Source organism: Diadema antillarum, unplaced genomic scaffold, assembly GCF_040938485.1.
Source record: "Diadema antillarum isolate AM-2024a unplaced genomic scaffold, OU_Dant_1.0 seq00000069_RagTag, whole genome shotgun sequence".
NCBI lineage: Eukaryota > Metazoa > Echinodermata > Echinoidea > Diadematoida > Diadematidae > Diadema > Diadema antillarum.
Window position 1 is genome coordinate 2,117,034 of NW_027271168.1, and position 22,253 is coordinate 2,139,286.

General features: G+C 37.2%; 1 protein-coding gene across 1 annotated transcript; it reads left to right on the forward strand.

Moving 5' to 3' along the window:
* On the forward strand, positions 1-8,610 carry LOC139725943 (ribulose-phosphate 3-epimerase-like). The gene is made up of 7 exons (XM_071637027.1): positions 1-140; positions 1,276-1,352; positions 3,100-3,131; positions 3,795-3,902; positions 4,711-4,845; positions 6,889-6,975; positions 8,476-8,610. Exons 1-7 carry the CDS (start codon positions 10-12, stop codon positions 8,596-8,598), a joined length of 693 nt encoding a protein of 230 aa, XP_071493128.1. The 5' UTR covers positions 1-9; the 3' UTR covers positions 8,599-8,610.
* The last annotated feature ends 13,643 nt before the right edge of the window (positions 8,611-22,253 follow it).

Here is a 22,253-nt window from a genome sequence, read left to right on the forward strand (position 1 = left end):
AGTGTCATCATGGCCAGTGCACACTATGAATGCAAAATTGGGCCGTCCATCCTGAACTCTGACCTGGCATCCCTAGCGGACGAGTGCCAGCGCATGATGGACAGCGGTGCAGATTATCTACACCTGGACGTCATGGATGGGTAATTGATTCAAATATGTGCATGGGAATCTTCCCAATTGACCTGACCAGTAAAAGTTAGTCTGAAAAGAACGAGTGTCATTTTACCGTCACAAAATTGAACAGAATCAGATTAAAGATAGGGAACTTCAGGAATTTTTAAAGATTTGCAAATCGTTACGAAATGGTTCTCAAACAGTTGATATGAATATGCAAATGAATAAACTGAGGATGTCATCATCTTCCAAGTTTCCATGTATTGTGTAGCAAAAAAAAAAAAATGGAAAAAGAAATTAAGTTTTCTGTTCTAAATATGAAAAGTGTAAAATATTTGTTATTCCTGGCTGAAGAATTTGAAAATATCGGTCAGTCACATACAGAAATCTACTAGGATTTGAGACTGGGACATGATCGCTTTTGAATTAAAAACCTGGCAATTTCAAGATTTTATGTACAAATTATGGCAAGTTGTGAGGGGATAACATCATCAACTCACTACCTGCTATTTGGTTTGACTGTTCAAGAACTTTATGGTGAGAATAAGCGAGACTTGTGAGAATAAGTGAGACCTCACAGTATTTTATAACTTCCCTAAGTTTTGTCTAATTTTGATCAAATTTTCACTGTTGTGCTTGTAACATCTTACTCTTTCTTTTCAGACTAACCCTTAACTGGTCTGGAATTCCCCTGTTACTCTAAAAGTGGCATAGAAAATACCTCGTGTGCGGATGTATCAGTCTAAGAATACAATGTCTAAATTAATGATATTTTTTCAGACGATTACCATTATTGAACAATCATTCTACCAAATCACACAAAACAACGTACTTACACCATCCTGACTTGCCTTCTATGATCTTCCACCTATCTAGTCAACGTTACATAATCATTTTATTGCTAGGGGGAGAGTACCACCACATACACTGTAAAGAGGTATCTTACTATAATGAGCTGGCCTAGGGACCACTGAGATTACTTATAGGGTACATCTTTCTATCAGGGATTTAAAACAAGAATATAAAAAGTATGGGACCTGCAATATTGCCTCATTGTATCAGGCATCACGATATATTCAACATTGCTATAACAAGATTCCACCAATTGAATGTGATCGATATATGAATGTTTTCCGTACTTGTATCTTTGTCTTCATGCAGTCACTTCGTGCCTAACTTGACTTTTGGACACCCTGTTGTCCAGTGCTTGAGGGAGAAGATCACAAAAGCTTTCTTTGGTAAGAAACTTTGTTTTCTTATTTTCTTTATACTATTTCAGTCAATTTTGAAATCAGAATTCTAATAGTTATGTTGTTGTGTTTAGTTTGAAATTTTTTTTACCTGTGTTTCTGGTCAAAGTAATTTTTTAACACTGCCAGAGCTGTTGATATGAATGTCATTATAAAAAGACTCACACCAGCAGCGTGCTCTGAGAAAGTCTCTTGGATTTAGAATGAATTTATTTATGTTGTGATAGACATGTGTAAGTATGGGTATGTCTTTGATGTGAAGGTAATACTTTTAAGTACAAAGGCTGATTAAAACTAAAGGGAATGCTGCCTGTTTCTTGGTGCAGGAGCTATTTTTACAATCGTTATTTTTAGTAGAAGTAGTGGAATGATAATAATGATGATGGTCATTGTTTATACTGTAAAACAAGAAGTATTTGTGGCATAAAAATTTCTGCGAATTAGAGCTAAAAGCCTTTATGGCAGCATGAAATTTTTGGGAATTGCCACTGGCATTCAATGCATATAGTGTAGACAAGAAACTGTCACCTGCATTTTGATTTTGCGAATCTTGGCTCTCACGAAATATGCGAAATTAAGATGCACGCAAAAATTTTTGGTTATACAGTATTATCCTTAGTTGTACCAAGGAGGTTGTGCTTTTGCCGGCATTTGTGTTGTTTTTGTTGTTGTTGTTGTTTGTTTGTCTGTCTTCTTTGCAAAATTGCTAAATGAAAGTTTTCAATAGATGAGGATTAAATTTACAGGAAAAGTTGATAATGACACAAGGAAGAGATGATGAAATTTTGGTAGTGATATGGATCATCATCTGGCTCTAGGATTTTTTTTTCTTTTGAAGGATTGTTTATCATTGGTAAATAGGGCCAACGATTGCGGGAATTCAAGCTGCGCATATTTGAGGTGCACAGACATGGACTGAGCGCGCGTTTGAGGCGCAGCAGGGAGCTAAGGTAGAGACACTAGATACAATTCTTTGTCATTGGGAAATAGAGCTGTTTTCAGAACTCTGCGCTCGAGTGCTTTCTAGTTAGTTATATTATTGTGTGTTTTAGAGATGTTCTGCAAAGGGTAACTATATCATAGCAGTTACATTGTGCAGATAATTGAAGTTTAACAAGTCATGATTATTAACTTTGAGGAAAGAAGTGTGTTTTTTACCAATTTCATGAATTACTTTATTAGCCTGCAGATTTAATAGATTAGAAATTACTTATGTTTGTTGTCTGTTTGTGTTTCAGGGATTCAAACTTTCATTATTTTTGCCTGATAAAGGAATTGGTTGTGGCACATTCTTTAAATCTCCGATGATTTTGCATATTATGATACCCAATACAACGTTCAGGGGCAAAGCAATAAAGGAAAAAAAAAAGTGGTATTTTAACCCAATGTGGACGGCTGATTTTGCTGCAACACGCATTTCCCATAGACACCTGCCTGAGTACACTCAGGAATGTCTTCAACGGGTTAACCTTACCAGTTAATGCAGTCAAGAATGAATGGTAATAGTTAATGCATGTACAGCCATTCTGGTACATGGGGACAACTTGAATGTTTCTGTAATAATTTCAGTGTAAACAAATTATACTGGAAAGGTTTTTTTTTTAAGGATATCAGAATGATAAAATTGATGTCATCATTGCTTGTGTGGGCTGTGCTTGTTATGAATTGCCAACTTAACACAACATGTCTTCCTCAGGATGAACTAACCCATGTTCCTGCATTGTTTTACCCACAGACATGCACATGATGGTTCTAAATCCAGAGAAGGTGAGCCAGAAAAAAGAATCCATATTAAAATACTATGTGAAAGTAAAATTGAGCCTGAGGGGAATTAGATGCCAAAATGTTTTCCCAATGGACTGTTTTATGGTATTAGTCTTTTTAGCAGATGTTAGAAGCAATAAGGTTGCTATGGCAATAAGTGCCAGTGTGTGGACATCAAATTTTTGCACCCCCAAAATACCATTTATGCCATATCTTCCGTTATTTTACAAGTTATATTTCTTTGAAAATTTTGTAAGTGGACTTATTTCACAAAATTAACAACTCACCGAAATAACTGCCTCCTGTTACATGAATGCAGTCTAAGGCATCTCCACTTTGGTACTTTGCTACCTCTCCTTCAGGGGAAAATCCTTATTTTCATTTCTGAAGTGTGATTTTTTATTGAAAATTTGACATTATGTAAAACTGGCATACAAATCAGATTAGCCAGATACTGTGCTCACCCAGTCGTTCTCAAGCAGAGTTACTGCTTTTAATAAACAGACATAAATGGGTTTCTGTGTTGTTGTTTTTTTCAAACAAAAGCAAAATCAGTAACAGTTCATGCAAACTGCAAGGCGTCACACCTCTGACTTGCCCCCTTTTGTTCTTTTCTACTTCTCTTCCTCCGCTTCCTGCACATATTTTCTTGGGCTCATCAACCAGTGGATTGAGCCGATGAGTAGTGCCGGTGCTGACCAGTACACCTTCCATGTGGAGGCAACCGATGACCCCAAGTCAGTCATCCGACATATCAAGGAAGCAGGCATGAAGGTAGGGGGTCGTGACTTGTCCTTTTAAGACAGCAGCCATCATTCACATAACATCCAAATTTTCCAAAAAAATAGGAAACTTCAGACTAGAATTCATCTCCAACTAATCTGATGTGTCTCTTTGTGAAACAAAAAGTAATTTCAAGTAGATGCTAATAGCATTTATCAGTCATTTTTGTTAATACATACTTTATCAGGTTAGTGTTATTGCAACTGATTGACAAATTGCCCTTCATCAATGTAAATAAGCCCCATTATTAGTGTTATCTTGTTATCAGATACTGCCAGCTGTGAAATGTGTAGTTTCATGTGTAACTGTAATGAGAATGCACTGTTTAGACTTACCCTACCCAAATGTTTTTAGCACAATATTTCCAAAAAAAAAATGATTTATGCATTTGACAAAGTAATCTGGGAGATACTATTACGTGGTACCAGTTTGACTAATCACAAATCTTGCTGTAAATACACTATTTACTATTAGCATTTAATATTCATATTTAAAATGCACTCTTTATCAAGTTAGTGTTATCTTGTATCAGGAACTTGTGGTTGTGGAATGTGTCGATTCACATGTACGTGCAATCAGAATGCATTGTTTTTGACACTCCCCACCCAGATGTTCTCAATGCAATGTTCCCACATAATGAATACTTCATTTCCTAAATTATTTTCAAGACTCCATGTTACCTCCTCTTTTTCTTTTTTTCTTTTTTTAAATTTTGATTTGGTGGTTGCTGAGCCATTTCATGCACTGCTGAATGTCATTTGATCTAAGCCGCCTTCTTTTGTCGCCTTTATCTTGCCAGGTTGGCATTGCAGTAAAGCCAGCTACCCCTATTGACGTCGTACTGCCGTACATTGAGGATGTAAACATGGTTCTGGTGATGACGGTGGAACCAGGCTTTGGGGGACAGAAATTCATGGTGGACATGATGTCAAAGGTCAGGCACAAAAACAGAATCACTCAGAATAGGAGTAATGATGTCTGTCTTAGCATTGCTTGTCATCATTTTTAGTGCTTTGATGAAGGGGACTCAAAGCCGTCCGCCCCACAGTCGCTTGTTTTCAAGCATTCATTGCTTTCTTTTAAAGGCTGCTTAAACCAAGTCAAAATTGAATTCAATACTGTTCAATTCATATCCCCCAGCATGTCCCCTTTCTGCTTATCTGTCCGTCTATCTGTACACCCCAGATCTTTCTAACACAATGTCAGAGACATTTTTTGACTTTGGTTCATGATAGGCCAAGGCAGGTGATATGAAGTGCAGTTTTGATATTGGGCAAAGTACCAGTACTTCAAATTTGGAGGTCACTGAACTTGGGCAAAAATTTCATTTACTTTCCATAATTTGCATTTTGATATGATTTTGATATGTTCTTGCAACTTCAAAATTATCTGAGCGGGTGCATACTTTGATAGATATTTTGAAAAGATATACAAGAATGATCCTGCATATAACGGCTTGAAAGAATAGCTTTGGAACACATGTAATGTAATTTTGTTGTAATCACAATTGAACAAACTGACTTAAGCTTCAGCGAGGAGTGTCAAGGGATGATGTGATTAAGTAAGGATGAGAGAAAATAATGTATTCATGAAATTATAGGGTTGAAAAGTCAAACTTGAAGGTCAGACCTCTCTGAACTTTGGCTACAAATGTCATTTGCAGCTACATGTTACTTCAGCTAGGAAAGTCCAGTGGGAATGTATTTTGATTAGAAGAGTAAAAGTGTACAAGCAATTATTTTCTAGTAGCAAATCTTTTTGAAGCCATATATGTTCTGATCACTGACCTTTAAACAGGGGATTTGTTTGCCTGTACTCAATTATATTTCAATTCAATTCAATTTATTTTTTCAGTATAAAACAGAGTGGAAAACTTCTACCAGGGAGGTGTTAGAGAGATGGAGTGGCAACTCTTCTTAATTCATGCAAACACATGTTTGGGTTCAAGGCGTTACAATGGGATGTCTAGCATTCCATTACGCTTTGAAGTCATGCTCGGCACCGCTCTAGCTGCAAGACAAAGTTCGAAGACGAAGAACGCATTTCTTCTTTCGTTGAATTACAAGCTTTATTTCACCGTAAAATTTTAAATGAAATACTCGAATTGATTCAGAATAGTTTAGGAAAGAGTTCAATATTATAAACATGTATTTCTAGTTTCTTCGTAATGTGCAAATCGAAATGAAATGAAAATTAGGTCCTCTTAAAAACCTAATATTTTTCCATATTGCGCACATTTCCGCATGTTAGTTTTCTATCTTTTAATCTGGTATATTTTGATCTTTAAAATAAAGTACTCCGCTAAAGCGTGTTCCAGCTTGCTTTTAAACTATTTGCTGTTAAAATTGTCAGTTTTACACTGCATTTTGATTTGCTGCTCCAATTCAAGGTACACAAATTCATTGTTGCCATCACATTGAAAGAGAGAGCGAATTGCATTAGGGCAAGTATTTCTAGATGTGAGAGCGCTGGTCCCGATTATTGATGCTCTCTTGTGTCAAAACATATGGGTAACACCTGTAGTTGAACGCATAACTTCTCGGCGGTGCCATGCATGACTTCAAAGGAGAGCAGTAGTTGTCTCTCCTTCTCTAGCACCTCCGTGCTTCTACCGTTTTAAAGACAAGCATTACAATTACAAATGTCGGTACAAGTATGTGCAAAGCTACTTGCCAAAAAATAAATAAATAAATGAATAATAGAAATAATTAAATGGATAAATAAAAATTACCAGTATCCTAAAAGTCAGGCCAGCCCATTCCCAAATGGAATGAATAAAAACTTTATGCAGTGATATCGGCCTCTTGTGCTTACTAGCCAATCTACTCAAGAAAATGGCAAGAATGTACAAACAAGTGGGTATGTATGCAGTTTCTGCAGTTATGACAGATTTGTTCCTGTGTACACATTGTATATAACATGGTACTAACAGTTGTGTTTAGACATGATGGATTTTTCTTATAACAACCCATTACAGGTGAGGCAGTTGAGAGCCATGTACAAGAATCTTGATATCGAGGTTGATGGCGGAGTAGGACCTGCTACCATTGATACAGCTGCTGAGGTGGGTAGAGAAATGGGGGTGGACTTTCTCCATGTAGGCAAGGCTAAACATTAACAGTGGCCACCAGAAATAGCTGTTAAGGCCACCAATTCTTTTATAAAGATATGTGTTAATAGCCTGATAGGGCCACCAAATTATTCCATTTCTTACTGTTTTTCTTTCTCACTTCGTAGTCACAGTTATGTGGTATTTATATCACTTTGTCCTCTCTGCCAATTTTCACATAATTTTCATGATTTACTGTAGTTTTTTTTTTTAAGTTTTATTAAATAACATTATATCTATAGGTTTTTCTTCATCCTTGGGACACCAAAAAATGAAATTTGATGGCCACCGAAAGACATAGTTAATGTTGAGCCTTGCTATAGGCATCTTGAGGAAGAAGGATGGGGCTTGAAAAGACAAGAGGAGGGGGAGATAGGGAGCGCAAAGAGAGAAATAAAAAAGGGGAGCAAAAGATGGAAGGGGAGAGATAGGGAAGAGAAAAGAGAGGGGAGTAGAGGAGGAGGAGGAGGAAAGGGGAGGAAGGGATGAAGTGAAGATGGACCTACAAGCAGAATATTTCAGTCATTTCTGTCATTTCTTGATCATGTCAAAAAATGTAAGATGCAACATCTAGGTTGTCGTGAAGAGGAAGCAGAAGACACAATGCAGGGGCGGATCCAGGAATTCCGTAAAGAGGGGGCGCGTTTACAAAATTAAAGGGGGGCGCACGCACCCCTAACCCATTTTTTTCTTTTTATTTCTTTTGTTTCAACAAAAAATAAAAGGGGGCGTGCGCCGGTTGCGGTCCTCCCTGGATCTGCCCCTGCAATGTGCAGATCGCGTATTTCGATCAAATGCAAAAATGCTGTAGCTGTTTCCCTTACTGCATTGGATGCTCTGAACACAATTTTGCTTCTGTCCATTCAGCTGTGTCTCTAGTTGCTCTCTGACCAAAAAAAAAAAAAGAAAAAAAAAAGAAAATGTGTCGGTTTGGATGAAATACTATGTGTGTAGTTCATTAATATACATGTCTATTATGTGTATATTTATAGCTCTGGATCAAGCTTCAGGGAGACATTGTGTCAAAAGCGATGCAAGCAGTAAAGTGTGCTATTGAATGGGATATAATGTAGTTGAAAATGTTAAGGAGACATAAATTGTCTCCTTAAGGTCACATGCCTCCTTAATATAGTAATTTTGTCCATGTAATGTCTCTCTAAAGCTTGATCCATAGTTATGTATTATATATTCATACATTTATGTATATGATTTTGAAAGCCCAAGCAGAAAAAGTAAGGTCAATTGATTTAGCTCTATTACAGGCCTGTGCTGCTTGAGTGTCTCAACACCTAGAAGGGATTTATATTTATGATATTACTTATTTTCATCAACATCTTCTTTGAAAAGAAGAGGGGTGGTTGTTGAGAAAGAGAACTATTCTTTACTGGTACCTTGCTTTATCAGTACAAACAATTGTGAACAAATCTCATATTATTTTTGTGTGTTTCCTTCTAGGCCGGTGCCAACATGATTGTGTCAGGCAGTGCAATAATGAAGAGTGATAACCCAAGACAGGTGATACAGACTTTGAGGAACAGCGTACAGAATGCTATACAGAAGGCCAACCTAGAGAGGTAGCCATGCAACTGGTCAATAAATACCCAATGCAAATTTGATTTATAGTACTGGAATTTTAGTTCATTCAACACAGCTTCTCTTCAATGTCTTCCTTGTAAAGGCTTTTTATATCTGAGCATGCATCACATTTGGATATTTGATGTGGTGGGGCCTTTTTTTTTTTTTTAGAAAATTCAACTTGAAGAGAAAAAATACCTGCAATTTACTTTATTCTTGATTTCCAATGCTGAGGTGGTATTGATTAGTCATGCGATGGACTTGATGCCTTGCAAAACAATTGAATAACAGAAAGCCCTATTTCAGGCTGGGTTTTATATCCCAACAGATGAACTGTTATTGCATTTCCATGCAAGGAATCTCAAATAAAAAAGATTAATTGCAGATTTAAAGATTTCATCCTCTCAGAAAAATTGTACTTTTACTTATCTTTATAATGCATCTCTTACCTGGTACGTGTAAGTTCTTTGGTCTTAAAGCCAGAGAGTACACGGAGTGTGCCAAAAATGTAACTGGAAATTAGTGTGATTGTTTTCATTTTTACAGAACTTCACCAAAATCCAACTTGTGCTTGTTTGTGACCTTCTTTATGTCCAGCTCCATAAGTTTCTGTAGCACTGCATAAATTCTCTGTGGGATGAGTGTGTGGTTCTGACAAGGATCTACTCAAATAATATTTTGACCACTATACTCTGGTCTTTGTCAGGATGTATATTAGGACGTTTGGACCAAATTGCGGAGGTCAAAAAGTCAATTGATAGGTTTTTTTTGCAGGACAGCATTCATCTGAGAAAGAATATACTGTAAAGCAAGATATATTCGCGGCATGAAATAATAATTAAAAAATTGAAGCTGATGGCCTTTTTCAAAAATTGTTACTGGCATTTAACAAATATAATGTAGACAAGAACTTTCACACGCTTTTAATTTCGGGAATCTTGACTCTCACAAAATTCATGAAATTAAAATGCTTACATTCCTCTTTTTACAGTATAGGGTACACCAGAAACCAATAGAAATAGAACCTCTCACCATGCAAACCTTCAGAGAACTGTATTCAAATGTCAATTTTTGATTGAGGGCATGCGAAATGGGTTTGTTGCCATTTGCAGTAGCTGTAGGTCAAAATGCTGTGTACTCCACAGCTTTAAGAATAATCCATTTCCCTGCCTAAAAACTGGAGGATATTAAAGTTTTTAGAATGATAGTCTGAGAAGTTCTTCCTTGAAAAACTTACGTGATGTGCAGTGAAAGACAAAATACAGTGTAATGATGATAAGTCAGCATTCTAAAACCATTCTATGTTACCTTTTGCAGTCTGTGGAGTATACAGTATCTGCTGATTCTTACTTTTTACTGTATTATGTACCACATTCCTGCAGTCTTGTTAGAGCACTGAAATTAAACAGCCATGTCCTTGAACAAGACTAATACCCATGACTGCAATGCACACAGCAATACATAAAATACAGAATTCACGAACGGTGCACATTACTTGCAAATTATTTTGGGGTGAGAAGCAAATGAAAATCAGCCATCTTTTGATTGGAAGTATGCCTGGATTATTGGCCTTTCCTTGGTACGAAGGATCTGAACCAGTCACGGTTAGCTCCAGCCTTGTACCTGAGTTGTGACCGTGGGCTCAATTTTGTGTAGATACTGCTGCGCAGTTTGCCACATGATTGATTATGTAGCCCGGATACAGAATTCAGTAGTCATCCACTCCAGTACACTCTCCTTTCCTTGTACCTGTCCGGTGATATTTTTGGTACGAGTTAGGGTTATACAAGTCCATGACTCGTACACCCAAACTTTAGTCAGTCCAGTCGTAGGCATTATGCCTGATGAGCAATAGTCCTAAAAAAACAGTAGTCCTACCAGTCTTTATTTATATCTCCATCCATGCTGGTGTGTCAACATTTGACAGCTATTAGCCATTTGTATAAACGTCCTGCTTCTCCGTTGGTTTTTGTTTTTGGTCAACAATATGCATGATATATATAAAACTGTTCAAAATACAGTTCAGCCAATCCCCCTTAAAACATATGTTTTCCCCCCCCCCCCAAAAAAAAAAAAGCCTTATTTCATAGTGTAGAGAATATAAGTGCATGCGATATTGCAAAAATTTATATTTAATCCCAACTTCAGAAGATCATAACTTTCTGAGTTTTGATCTGAATATGCTCAAAATTTCATTGTTCTGTTCCTGGCATTTCTCTGCTTCTTTTCTCAAAAACTTTAATTTTCAGGTGCATTCCCCTCTTCACTCATTACCTACAGGAATGTGGTGGTCCCATAAAAAGCCTATGGCTATTTCAGAATGTTGTCGGGCATGGGTTAGATCCAAGCAGCCCAAGACAGCTGCCCACTGATAATCCATAATTATTCCATTTGTGGTTTACATCAGTAATGTACGTTGTATGTGGTTTACACCAGTAATACATATGTGGTTTGACTTGGGTTGAATTCTTGAAAGCTTTGCCTTCTTGGTTTGCTAGAGGAAAAGATATATCTTAAAAACCTCATGAAGTGTATTCATCATTGTAGAAATTGGAATATAATATTTTTGCCGTATGAGTCAAATATGGAAGCAGTAATGATTTATGTCTGTTTGACATATACATGTATGTTGTATTATTTTAGCAAGAAGTCTCATTATAAAGATCAGTGAAAGCATATGTTGTAACACTCTTGTTGATTTTTATTGCAGTTTTGTTGTAATCAGTTTAATATCAGTTCAATTAAGTATTCCATTGGTGTTCAGTTGGCAGTTAGACAGTAGGGTCAAAAGTGAACAATACAAGCCAAAACAAGATATAGAACAACACAAGGCAGAATAAACTAAAAGTGAGGGAATCTTTTTGATTTTTTTTTTTCACCAAAACTTTGCTTTATTCCATTATGTCGGTGTACGTTCAAATAGTGTCAGCAAGAAAAAAACAGCTGACTGGCTCTGTTGAGCCCACCATGGTTAAATAAACTTACATTGGAAAATACCATAAACAGAACTTTGCGTAAAGTTTTACACCAACTCGATTCCACTGTTGCATTTGCCATGGAAAATCAGCAGACCCATTTTTCTATCAGCTAACTCTGCAGAAATTAAAGAGAACTGAATATTTTGTTTATATTTATCAATGTGAGTCACCTATTAAAGTTGCTCAAAAATTTACCATTGTTCCGTTGTGATTGATTCATATTATTTGTAGAACTTGTGGAATATCAAAATTTACAAAATATTTTGGTTTTGGAATTTGGACTTTTTTCACTGAAGAAGATTCCCTCATTCATGTTCAGACAACAGGTAAACACATCTCAACATTGGCTTATATATTATGTCTCCAACATTTTGATTTTTGTTTTTGTAGACAACAAAAGGGTATATATGTTTATTTTTATCAATTCTGTCTTGTGAAAGATGTAATCATTTCACTTGGTCCCATTTCTTGGGCTGAATGATGTGTAAGACACAGTACTGTGTAGTTTTCATTATGTGTGTACCACATTATGTTTATAAAAATGTACATTATTTGTGTTAAATTTCTACATGGTCTGAATCATACATATGCAGAGAATTCTTTATGAATAAATATGTGGGAATTTCCAACCAGCACGTTGCTTGTTTTTGTTGCGACTCTTTTCGAATGTGCTTTACTGAGTGACAGTTAGTTAGTAAGTAATGTCTTTTACATCGATAAAACAATAGATTTTAGTGCATCGTACATTGTATTAGGGTGCCTGGAGACAGAAATGTCATTATGTATATACAGTATTTCAGAGGGATTCTTTAGTGGTGAACAACAACCCAAATACATTTATGAATCAAGACAGGCACATTAAAAAAAAAAAGAAATTTATGAACTCTAAAACTACATGTATAGAGAGTAAGATAAAGTGGTAATTCTGTGTGATGTAGGTGTTGGTCAAGCAGCTCTGCGTTTGATTTGTTTAAATAAATCTGCCAATGTTCTTTTTTTTCTGAGAAAAATTTTTAATCAGAACTGCTTTTGAAACAAAAGAGTAATGCGTTATTTGTGTTCTTTTTGGAATTCTGTCTGTGCCTAAATATCTGAGAAAAATAAAAATGAGTTTGTTTTTTTACGCGAGAGCCAGCACACGCACACACGCACGCATAATACACATACCAAGAAACCAATTCCTGATAAATGTGTCCGGAGTCATTGCAATTACACGATCGGTGTTTGTTTTTGAGCGTTGAGAGATGAATGAAAAAGCAGTGATTTATGGCTTGTTTGTTCAGCAGTGTGCGCTAAGTTGTTTGTTCAATTGACTTTGGTCGTCTACACAGAGCGTGCTATATATGACGTGAAAAATCATCAAAAATAGTGACATGTATTAGGTTCAGTACGGAAAGTAAAAGAAGAGTCATTGTTAATCTCCTTTTTTGTGGTATTTCATGAGAAGTGTGTGAAACAGTAATGAGTGATTCCTGCTTTGCCCCCCCCCCCCCCCCCACACACACACCTTTTCACTCCTCGCAAGAAAGTAGCTCTTGTAATAAAGTATTATGGATGCTCCTGTTGAGGTATATACAGTGTAATACTCATTCTGGCGGAAACAGCCAGGATGCATCAAGTAACGTCAGTGTAATTTGAGAAAGGAGAAATTTGCTGCATTTTGTTCTGAGTGTTTTATTTCGCACATTTCCATCCATATCTTGGTCCTGGCTCACAAAATAAAAACTGCACGGTTTGGGTGATAATACACACTGAGTTTAAAACGAACAAAACAAAACAACAAAAAAAACGACGAAATGAATCCCCAACCAACAGGAGCAGATGGGACAGTCATTCGTTTTCATCTTGACAACGAAAAAAGAAAAATCATTGTGAAGGTGCATTTATGAAACGATTTTTATCCAAAATGCAGCTCTAGTTGCCTGCACAGTATATCATTGATGTCTTCGGACACCAAAGACATTTGCTGGGGAGGGGGGGCGGAATATTTTTTTGATTGATTTATATAATATATAATATGATAAGATAATATTTTTTAATACTCCCATGCAATGTAAGTTAACACACTTAAACACTTAGCAAACGAGAGGTTAATTGTATAAGGATCAAAACTGAACTGATCAATATAGAGTATTAGACAAAATGATCAATCTGATGCAATTCATTTGTATCTATACAAAAGAGTTCATAAATGCTATAAAGTTAATTATTCGTTTGCTAATTTCAGTACTGTATATCGTCTTTACATAAAAACCGTCACGTATAAAATGTCGTCTGCGCTCAAATTACGTCGACTTGACTCAAACGTCGTAAAATCATCGAAACGTCGTATTCAGGTCTTGCTTCGAATTACAGTTGTATTTTTATATCGTTGTTATAATCGTCGCTCGTCATTGAGACAGTCAATGTTGTGATTGACACAATCATGGACCGAGGTCTATGGGAATTAAAGTGACACATGCTGCTACACACAGATTCGCGTTGATTGCGCGTTCGTTATTGCTGTCGATTGATCACCCTCACACGTAGCAGAGGCTGCATTTTTTTAAAAACAAAAGAAATAAAAAGAAAAAAACGAAAGGGGGCGTGGGCGCCTCCCCCCCCCCCCTTTAATTTTTGAAGATACCATCTTTGTCAGCCGATTGTAGCGGGAACAGAAAATTGCGCTGTAGCCTTTTTTTTTTCCTTTTTTTTTTTTTTTTTTTTTTTGCCTATCAGCCGATGAAACCCGGAAATGGCACCAGAAATATTTTTGGCACCACCCCCTCCCCCCTTTCGGAATTCCTGGATCCGCCCCTGTGTAGTGTATATATTTTAGAATATCATACAATTTGTGTAGGTTTTTTTTTTTTTTTTTGGGGGGGGGGTTATACAACGGAAAGCAGTTCCATATTAATCTGCATTCCTGACTAAAACCTTTACTGCGTTAGAGGTATTGGACTGCTGGTGGACAAAAGAAAACCCAAGGAAGGTTGGATTTTTTTTTTTCTGTCTATAAATTGATTTAGTCCACAGGAAGGGTTGTAGTTACACTTGGCTGACATACAGCAATCAAGCTAATTGCAAGCTGCGCGTATGCGACCTCATTCCTCAAACGCTGTAACAAGAGCTGTATCACTTATCATTAGCACAGGCAGCTTGGTTGGAAGCAAGCAACATACTATGTACCCATTCATTTCAATGTGTGTTTGTGTGTGTGTGTGTGTGTTTGTGTCTGTGTCTTTTAGGAGGTAATTCGAAAATGCTCTACTTTGTCTAAAATCACGTTGCGGCAAAAAGCTCCCTCCATCACCCCCCCCCCCCCTCTCTCTCTCTCTCTCTCTCTCTCTCTATGTATATATATATATATATATATATATATATATATATATATATATATATATATATATATACATGATATTGTGTACATTACATATATATACAAATTTTACATATATATTTCTCTTTGTCATTATACATATATATATATAAGTATAAACACACATGCATATATACACTGTATATATATATATATATATATAGAGAGAGAGAGAGAGAGAGAGAGAATCTATATTAACCGTCGTCACATAAAAACGTCACGTCAGCGTCGTCTAGACACCAACGTCGTCGTCAAGATCATCGAAACGTCTTGCTTCACGGTTGCGTTTTTTGTTTTTGTTTTTGTTTTTGTGAGGTTTTTTGTACATCACTGTTATAATCGCCGTTATCTTTGAGATGGTCATTGTTGTGATTGACATGATTAATAGATATATATATATATATATATATATATATATATATATATATATATATATATATAGATAACGGATTGATAGAAAGAAAGAAAAATAGATAGATAGATAGATAGAGATATACGATAGGTAGATAAATCGATGCAATGCCATTGCACTGATTACTGATTACACCCGAATGTTCACTGATACAATAGATTACAGTACAGAAAGAAATTTTTAAAAGATAGAGTCTAAACTCATCTTCATTCTCCTCTTTCTCCTCCTCCTCCTCTTCCTCTTCCTCCTCTTGCTCCTCCTCCAATATAGTCCGTCCGTCATCGGGGCCTCATCCGTCCCTTGGTGATCCGCGAAATGAGTTCCCTCGCGCTTTTCCCGCGTTGCGCGATTTTCGCCAGCTCATGCAGACTGCCCGTTGTTATCACTCGGATGTTGTCCGTCCGCCTAACCCCCCTCCAGAGCCATGATGTCTCTTAGCTCGTCCATCAACCCGTCCATTCAAATACCGCTTTCCTAGATTGCTTCCATCTTTTCTGGCCAAATTACATACATGTTCTAATTTCCTCTTCCATCAACACAGCAGCAGTGCTTCTTGGGGCATGAAATTTCTCCCTTATACTCCAAATAGTCCGACCCTTTTGATAACATTTACCTAATTTTTTTTCTGTTTATCTATTTGTTCTCTTTATATTGTCCAGCGAAACCGATGATCTTCTCTTTATGTAGGTGTGTGTGTGTGTGTGTGTGTGTGTGTGTTCTTGTGTGTACGTATATGCGTACCAGAAACATTGATATTATCATACCGTTCAAAATACAGAAGAAAACAACAACAGTAAAATCTTGACACAAAGCTCGAAAAGCTTATATACAATAGTCATAATAAAAGTTCAGATAATCATTACATCTGTCAGTGACCCGTTCGCAAGAACGCTTATACACTCGATGCCCCTACGACTGGAATGCCATGCGCACTATTTTTTTTTTTTTTTTACATAATCTTTTAATCTACAAAATTCAAACTTGGATTCGATGACAATAAGTGCCGACTGCGAGAGGCAAACAGGCATTTATCTATTTCCTGACAGCAAGAAGTTACAAATTATCCGCCATTAATAGCTAACGAATACCAGAGCATTTATAACTTACAGGGCATTTATAACTTACCACCAGATGGTTACAGACAAATCGTTTACAAACCAGAGGTACGCCGTGAACTTTGAGCACACTCGCAAACCCTCGAAACAATCCAGTATAGAGTGCGCTCAGATGAGAATCCTTGCAATTTTTTTTATAAAACAAATACTGCAGCTCTTCAGTCGGACACATAGGCCCGAATTCACGAAGGTGGTACAAAATGAAACCATGGTTTAAACTATGGACAAAAACCATGGAGCGCCAGGTGTTGCACGGAATATTTCCTTACGAAATTGGCCATTTTGTTGACAAAATGACCGTTTCGTTAACGAAATTATCATTTCGTCGACGAAATGTTCATTTAGTTACAAAATGTTGTCATTTCGTTACAAAATAATCATTTTATCGACGAAATGACTTATTTCGTAACGAAATATTCCATGCGACACTTGGCGCTCCACTACAGTGGTTTTTGTCCATGGTTTAAAAAATGGATTTGTACCACCTTCGTGAATTCGGGCCATAAGGGCCCGATACGGCTTCAGTGCCCTCTCTTTTAATACATTTCGCGCAAGAAGGTAGTACAATCACATTTATCTATGATCATGATGATGATTTGAATTTTTCCCTAGAGTTTGTTGATAGAGAAGTTCATTATTTCTATCAGTTCAGAAGTAGTCGGTACACCTGAGTTTGGTGGGTGGGGGGCACCTCTGTCTTCTCTTCCCCTTCTATTCATTGCTGCTCAAAAAGTGAAATAAGGAAGAAAAAACGTGAAATCTGTGACTTATTGGTACATGACGAAAGCTTCATTCAATATAGTCTGGGTGCCAGAGGCTGAACCTTGTTTTACCGTCCACCCAATGTTTTTTGATGGTTTAACCCTATTTCGGGGGTGCTGAATCCGAATCCGGATGATGCAACTCTTGCATCCTTGAGGGTTTTGAGATATTCAAGATGGCCGCCAAAATGGCCGCCAAAACCAGAAATTCCCACGTATTTCCTTCTAAATGGTGAGATATTGAAAACAAGTGATGGTTTTACCCTATTTCGAGGGTGCTGAATCCGAATCCGGATGATGCAACTCTTGCATCCTTGAGGGTTTTGAGATATTCAAGATGGCTGCCAAAATGGCCGCCAAAACCGAAAATTCCCACGTATTTCTTTCTAAATGGTGTGAAATTGAAAAGAATTGATGATTCTCCCTATTTGGAAGGTGCTGAATCCGAATCTGGATGATGCAACTCTTGCATCCATGGAGTTTTTTAGATTTTCAAGATGGCTGCCAAAATGGCCGCCAATTAAAACCGGAAATTCCCATGTATTTCCTTCTTAATGTTGAGAAATTAAAAATAATTGATGGTTTTACCATATTTCGAGGGTGCTGAATCCGAATCTGGATGATGCAACTCTTGCATCCATGAAGTTTCAGAGATATTCAAGATGGCCGCCAAAATGGCCGCCAATTAAAACCGGAAATTCCCACGTATTTCCTTCTAAAAGGTGAGATGTTGAAAACAATTGATGGTTTTACCCTATTTCGAGGGTGCTGAATCCGAATCTGGATGACGCAACTCTTGCATCCATGAAGTTTTAGAGATATTCAAGATGGCCGCCAAAATGGCCTTCAAAACCGAAAATTCCCACGTCTTTGCGTCTTCTAAATGGTAAGAAATTGAAAACAATTGATTTTTTAACCCTATTTCGAGGGTGCTGAATCAGAATCTAGATGGTGCAACTCCTGCATTGTTGAAGATTTTGAGATAGTCAATACGGCCGTTAAAATGGCCGCCCAAAACGGAAGTTCCCATGTATTTCCTTCTAAATGGTGACAATTTGAAAGCAATTGGTGGTTTTTATCTTATTTTGAGTGTGCTGAATCCTAAGCTCAGGATACAACTCTTGCATCCTTAAGGGTTTTGAGATAAAGATGGTCGCCAAAAATGACCGCGAAAAACGGAAATTCATATGTAGACCCCCTATTTCCTTCTAAATTGTGTAAAATATAAAACAGTTGGTGATTTTACGCTATTTTGAGTTTGCTGAATTTGAAGCTCCAATATACAGCTCTTACTTCCTTGAGGGTTTTGACATAATAAAGATGGCCGCCAGAATGGCCCCTAAATGGCCGTCAAAAACGAAAATTTCCATGTGAGCCCTATATTACCTTCTAAATGGTGTGAAATTGAAAACAAGTGGCGGTTTCACTCTATTTCGAGGGTGCTGAATCCGAACCTGGTTGATGCAACTTTCGTGTTCTTTTTTTAAGGGTTTTGAGATGTCCAAGATGACCGCCAAAATAACTGTCAAAAATTGGTAAATTTTAGGCCCTATTCAGCACCCTCGAAACTTGGTTGTTGAAATTCGTCCATTCTTTAGGGTTTTTAGACGTCCAAGATGACAGCCAAAATAAGTGGCAGAAATTCCAATGTCAATATATTTTTTCTTAATGGTAAAATTTTTGAAATAAATTGATGGTCTTACCCTATTTCGAGGGTGCTGAAGGTCTTTAAGGTTTTCGGACATCTATAAATGTCCTGTATGAACGGAAACTCCTTAAAGGTAGGGGATACCTTTTACAGAACTCCCAAAATGCAGCAAAACATTACATATGAACCTCAGGGGACTTGTTTAGGCCACTGCTTAGAAATTTGAAAGTCAACAGTTATCTACAATTTGCATAATGCACAAAACTCAACTACTCAGTAGTTCTGTGTGTCAGCCACACCTAAGCCTTTTTGTTGCAGTCTTCTGTATTTTTCATCTATAAACACAAATCTAAAAGTATAAGAGCTGATGTAATAACATATAGAGTGTGTGGCAAGAATGTATTTATAGAAATGTTTGTAAGTTTTGATGAACTTTCTTCACAAAATATGATGATGGACACACATGCAGTGCATGGGTCTGCAAAGGTAGCCTAGTAATGTACTGGAATTTACGGTGAGCCCCGAAAAATTTCAAATCAAAATCTAATGGTCAATAAAAATGTACTAAATGTTACCTTCCACTTTCAATACTTTACGGGAGTTTCTAAAATGATACTCTCTTCAACATACCACTGTGTTTATACAACTCTTCATTTAAGGCATGCAAATGGGATTCCCTACCTTTAACATGTTCTTATATACTGAAATGGTGAAGTATTGTGCTCCAACGCGAAGCGGGAGATTAAACCCATGCAGGGTGAAAAGCAATAATTCGTATTCTTGAATTCAACCCAGTTGAGCGAATTTGTCAAATCAGCCAAAATTTATTGAAAGTCAAAATGACAGTCACAATGGTATTGTAATATACTGAGATATTCCGATATGTCTCAAACGGAACTTTAACACGTACTGGAAAAAAGAAGAAGTGATATTGACATCATACTGAAACGTACAAACGCAAAGAAAGATACGATTGAAAATGTCTTTATGCATAATTGTTATGAAATAATGCTTGTGGTCTCCAATAATATGGCTCCATAGATGTAAAGTTAATCATTTTCGGCTATCAATAGAGTAAAATCAAATTATGGCATGTTGGTATTTGGTGTTGAAACTTGTCTTGTATTCTGACGAGTCTCGCCTCGTATTCTTGTGAAACTTGTCGCATATTCTGATTAGGTCATTGGAACTGGTTGCATCCATGACCACTATAGTAGATATCAATAAGGGTAATTTCAAAAGCACTCTGCGCGATTATATGATATTCGTAAGTACTGGATTATCAACTATTACCTTCCATGTTGTCGTTTGATTTTTATTTAGTTTTTTTTTTCCAAGGCGCGTTACCTGTGATTTGTCCGTCCCCTCACGCTAGTGTGTGTTTGTAATAGATTATATACATATATACATACATAATGTTACATCATATTGAAGAAAAAATTGAAGCATAACAATAAAAATGTCCCACTCGTGTCTTCAACAATGTCATCAAGACCACCAATATAAACCAAATAACCAATTTGAGTGTTCATGGATAAAGAGATTAAAACTGCTCATGGATTAAGGCAGGTAATGTTGGGTAATTTCAGTACCCTTCTCTACATCACTATCACAATATGATTTAGATGAACATGTCTTGTGCATTAATTGTTAGTGTTCAAAACTTGTCCATTATATGTGAGGAAACAGTGTAATCTTGCAATTATTCAACCGCATCTGTAGTCTTGAAGGATTAATTATTGCTGGCACACTTGTATCGTACCAACTCAAAGATACCCAGTAGAGCTGGTTTCACTGTATATACAGCAAGTTCAAACTGTGCCATTGACGAAAACCATCAATTGTTATCAATATCTCACCATTTATAAGAAGGAAATACATTGGAGTTTCCGTTTCGGCGGCCATTTTGGCGGCCATTTTGACTATCTCGAGGTGCATCATCCAGATTCGGTTTCAGCACCCTCGAAATAGAGTAAAACCATCAACTGTTTTCTATTTCTCACCATTTAAAAGCTAATACATAGATATTTCCGGTTTTGATTGGCGGCCATTTTGGCGGCCATTTTGGCGGCCATCTTGGCGGCCATCTTGAATATCTCAATACCCTCAAGGATGCAAGGTTTGCATCATCCAGACTCGGATTTAACACTATACAAATAGGGTAGATCCATCAATTGTTTTCAATTTCTCACCATTCAGAAGGAAATACATGGGAATTTCCGGTTTTAATTGGCGGCCATTTTGACAGCCATTTTGGCGGCCGTCTTGAATATCTCAAAAACTTCATGGATGCATGAGTTGCATCATCCAGATTCGGATTCAGCACCTTCCATATAGGGAGAATCATCAATTATTTCCAATTTCACACCATTTAGAAGGAAATACGTGGGAATTTTCGGTTTTGGTGGCCATTTTGGCGGCCATCTTGAATATCTCAAAATCCTCAAGGATGCAAGAGTTGCATCATCCAGATTCGGATTCAGCACCCTCGAAATAGGGTAAAACCATCAATTGTTTTCAATATCTCACCTTTTAGAAGGAAATACGTGGGAATTTGCGGTTTTGGCGGCCATTTTGGCGGCCATCTTGAATATCTCAAAATCCTCAAGGATGCAAGAGTTGCATCATCCGGATTCGGATTCAGCACCCTCGAAATAGGGTAAATCCATTAATTGTTTTCAATATATCACCATTTAGAAGGAAATACGTGGGAATTTCCGGTTTTGGCGGCCATTTTGGCGGCCATCTTGAATATCTCAAAACCCTCAAGGATGCAAGAGTTGCATCATCCAGATTCGGATTCAGCACCCCCGAAATAGGGTAAAACCATCAAAAAACATTGGGTGGACGGTAAAACAAGGTTAGGCCCAAAAAGTGGCTTTGGCACCCAGACTAATATCTCTATAGGGTCTATATATGGCAGAACCTCGAACTGACCGGAAATATACATTGTGATTTTCATTGACATGTCGCCACGTCTCAGTTGAAAAGATTTTTTTTTTTACATTCTATACAAAGAAAGGACAAATATGAAGATAACCATGATATTTCGTACTAAATTAATGACGTGCACATCCCGAATGCCAGGAATCAACGCAACAAAGAAAGTAACAGCGTACTGTATCCTTCTGCCCATTGCTTTCAATATCATTTCCGCACAGCAACAGGAATCTACAGCGAGTCCGATGAGGGGAAAAAACACCTGTGTCCCACTGGACACTACGCGCTTCAATACAAACGTCCTCAGTAGAGACCACGAGTGTGAACATTACTTATTGACGCCTACTCTGATTCAATGACATTGAGCATGACGTCAGAACCTCTCTCTGTCTCTCTGAGGATGACCATATACATAGGTATAGATATGCAGATACATGCATAGGGAC

Excerpts from the sequence above, each read along its gene's own strand:
- LOC139725943 (XM_071637027.1), top strand. The coding sequence starts at position 10 with ATGGCCAGTGCACACTATGAATGCAAAATTGGGCCGTCCATCCTGAAC. Across the intron at positions 1,353-3,099 it reads GATCACAAAAGCTTTCTTTG|ACATGCACATGATGGTTCTA; the intron begins GTAAGAAACTTT and ends TTTTACCCACAG. Across the intron at positions 4,846-6,888 it reads TGGTGGACATGATGTCAAAG|GTGAGGCAGTTGAGAGCCAT; the intron begins GTCAGGCACAAA and ends AACCCATTACAG.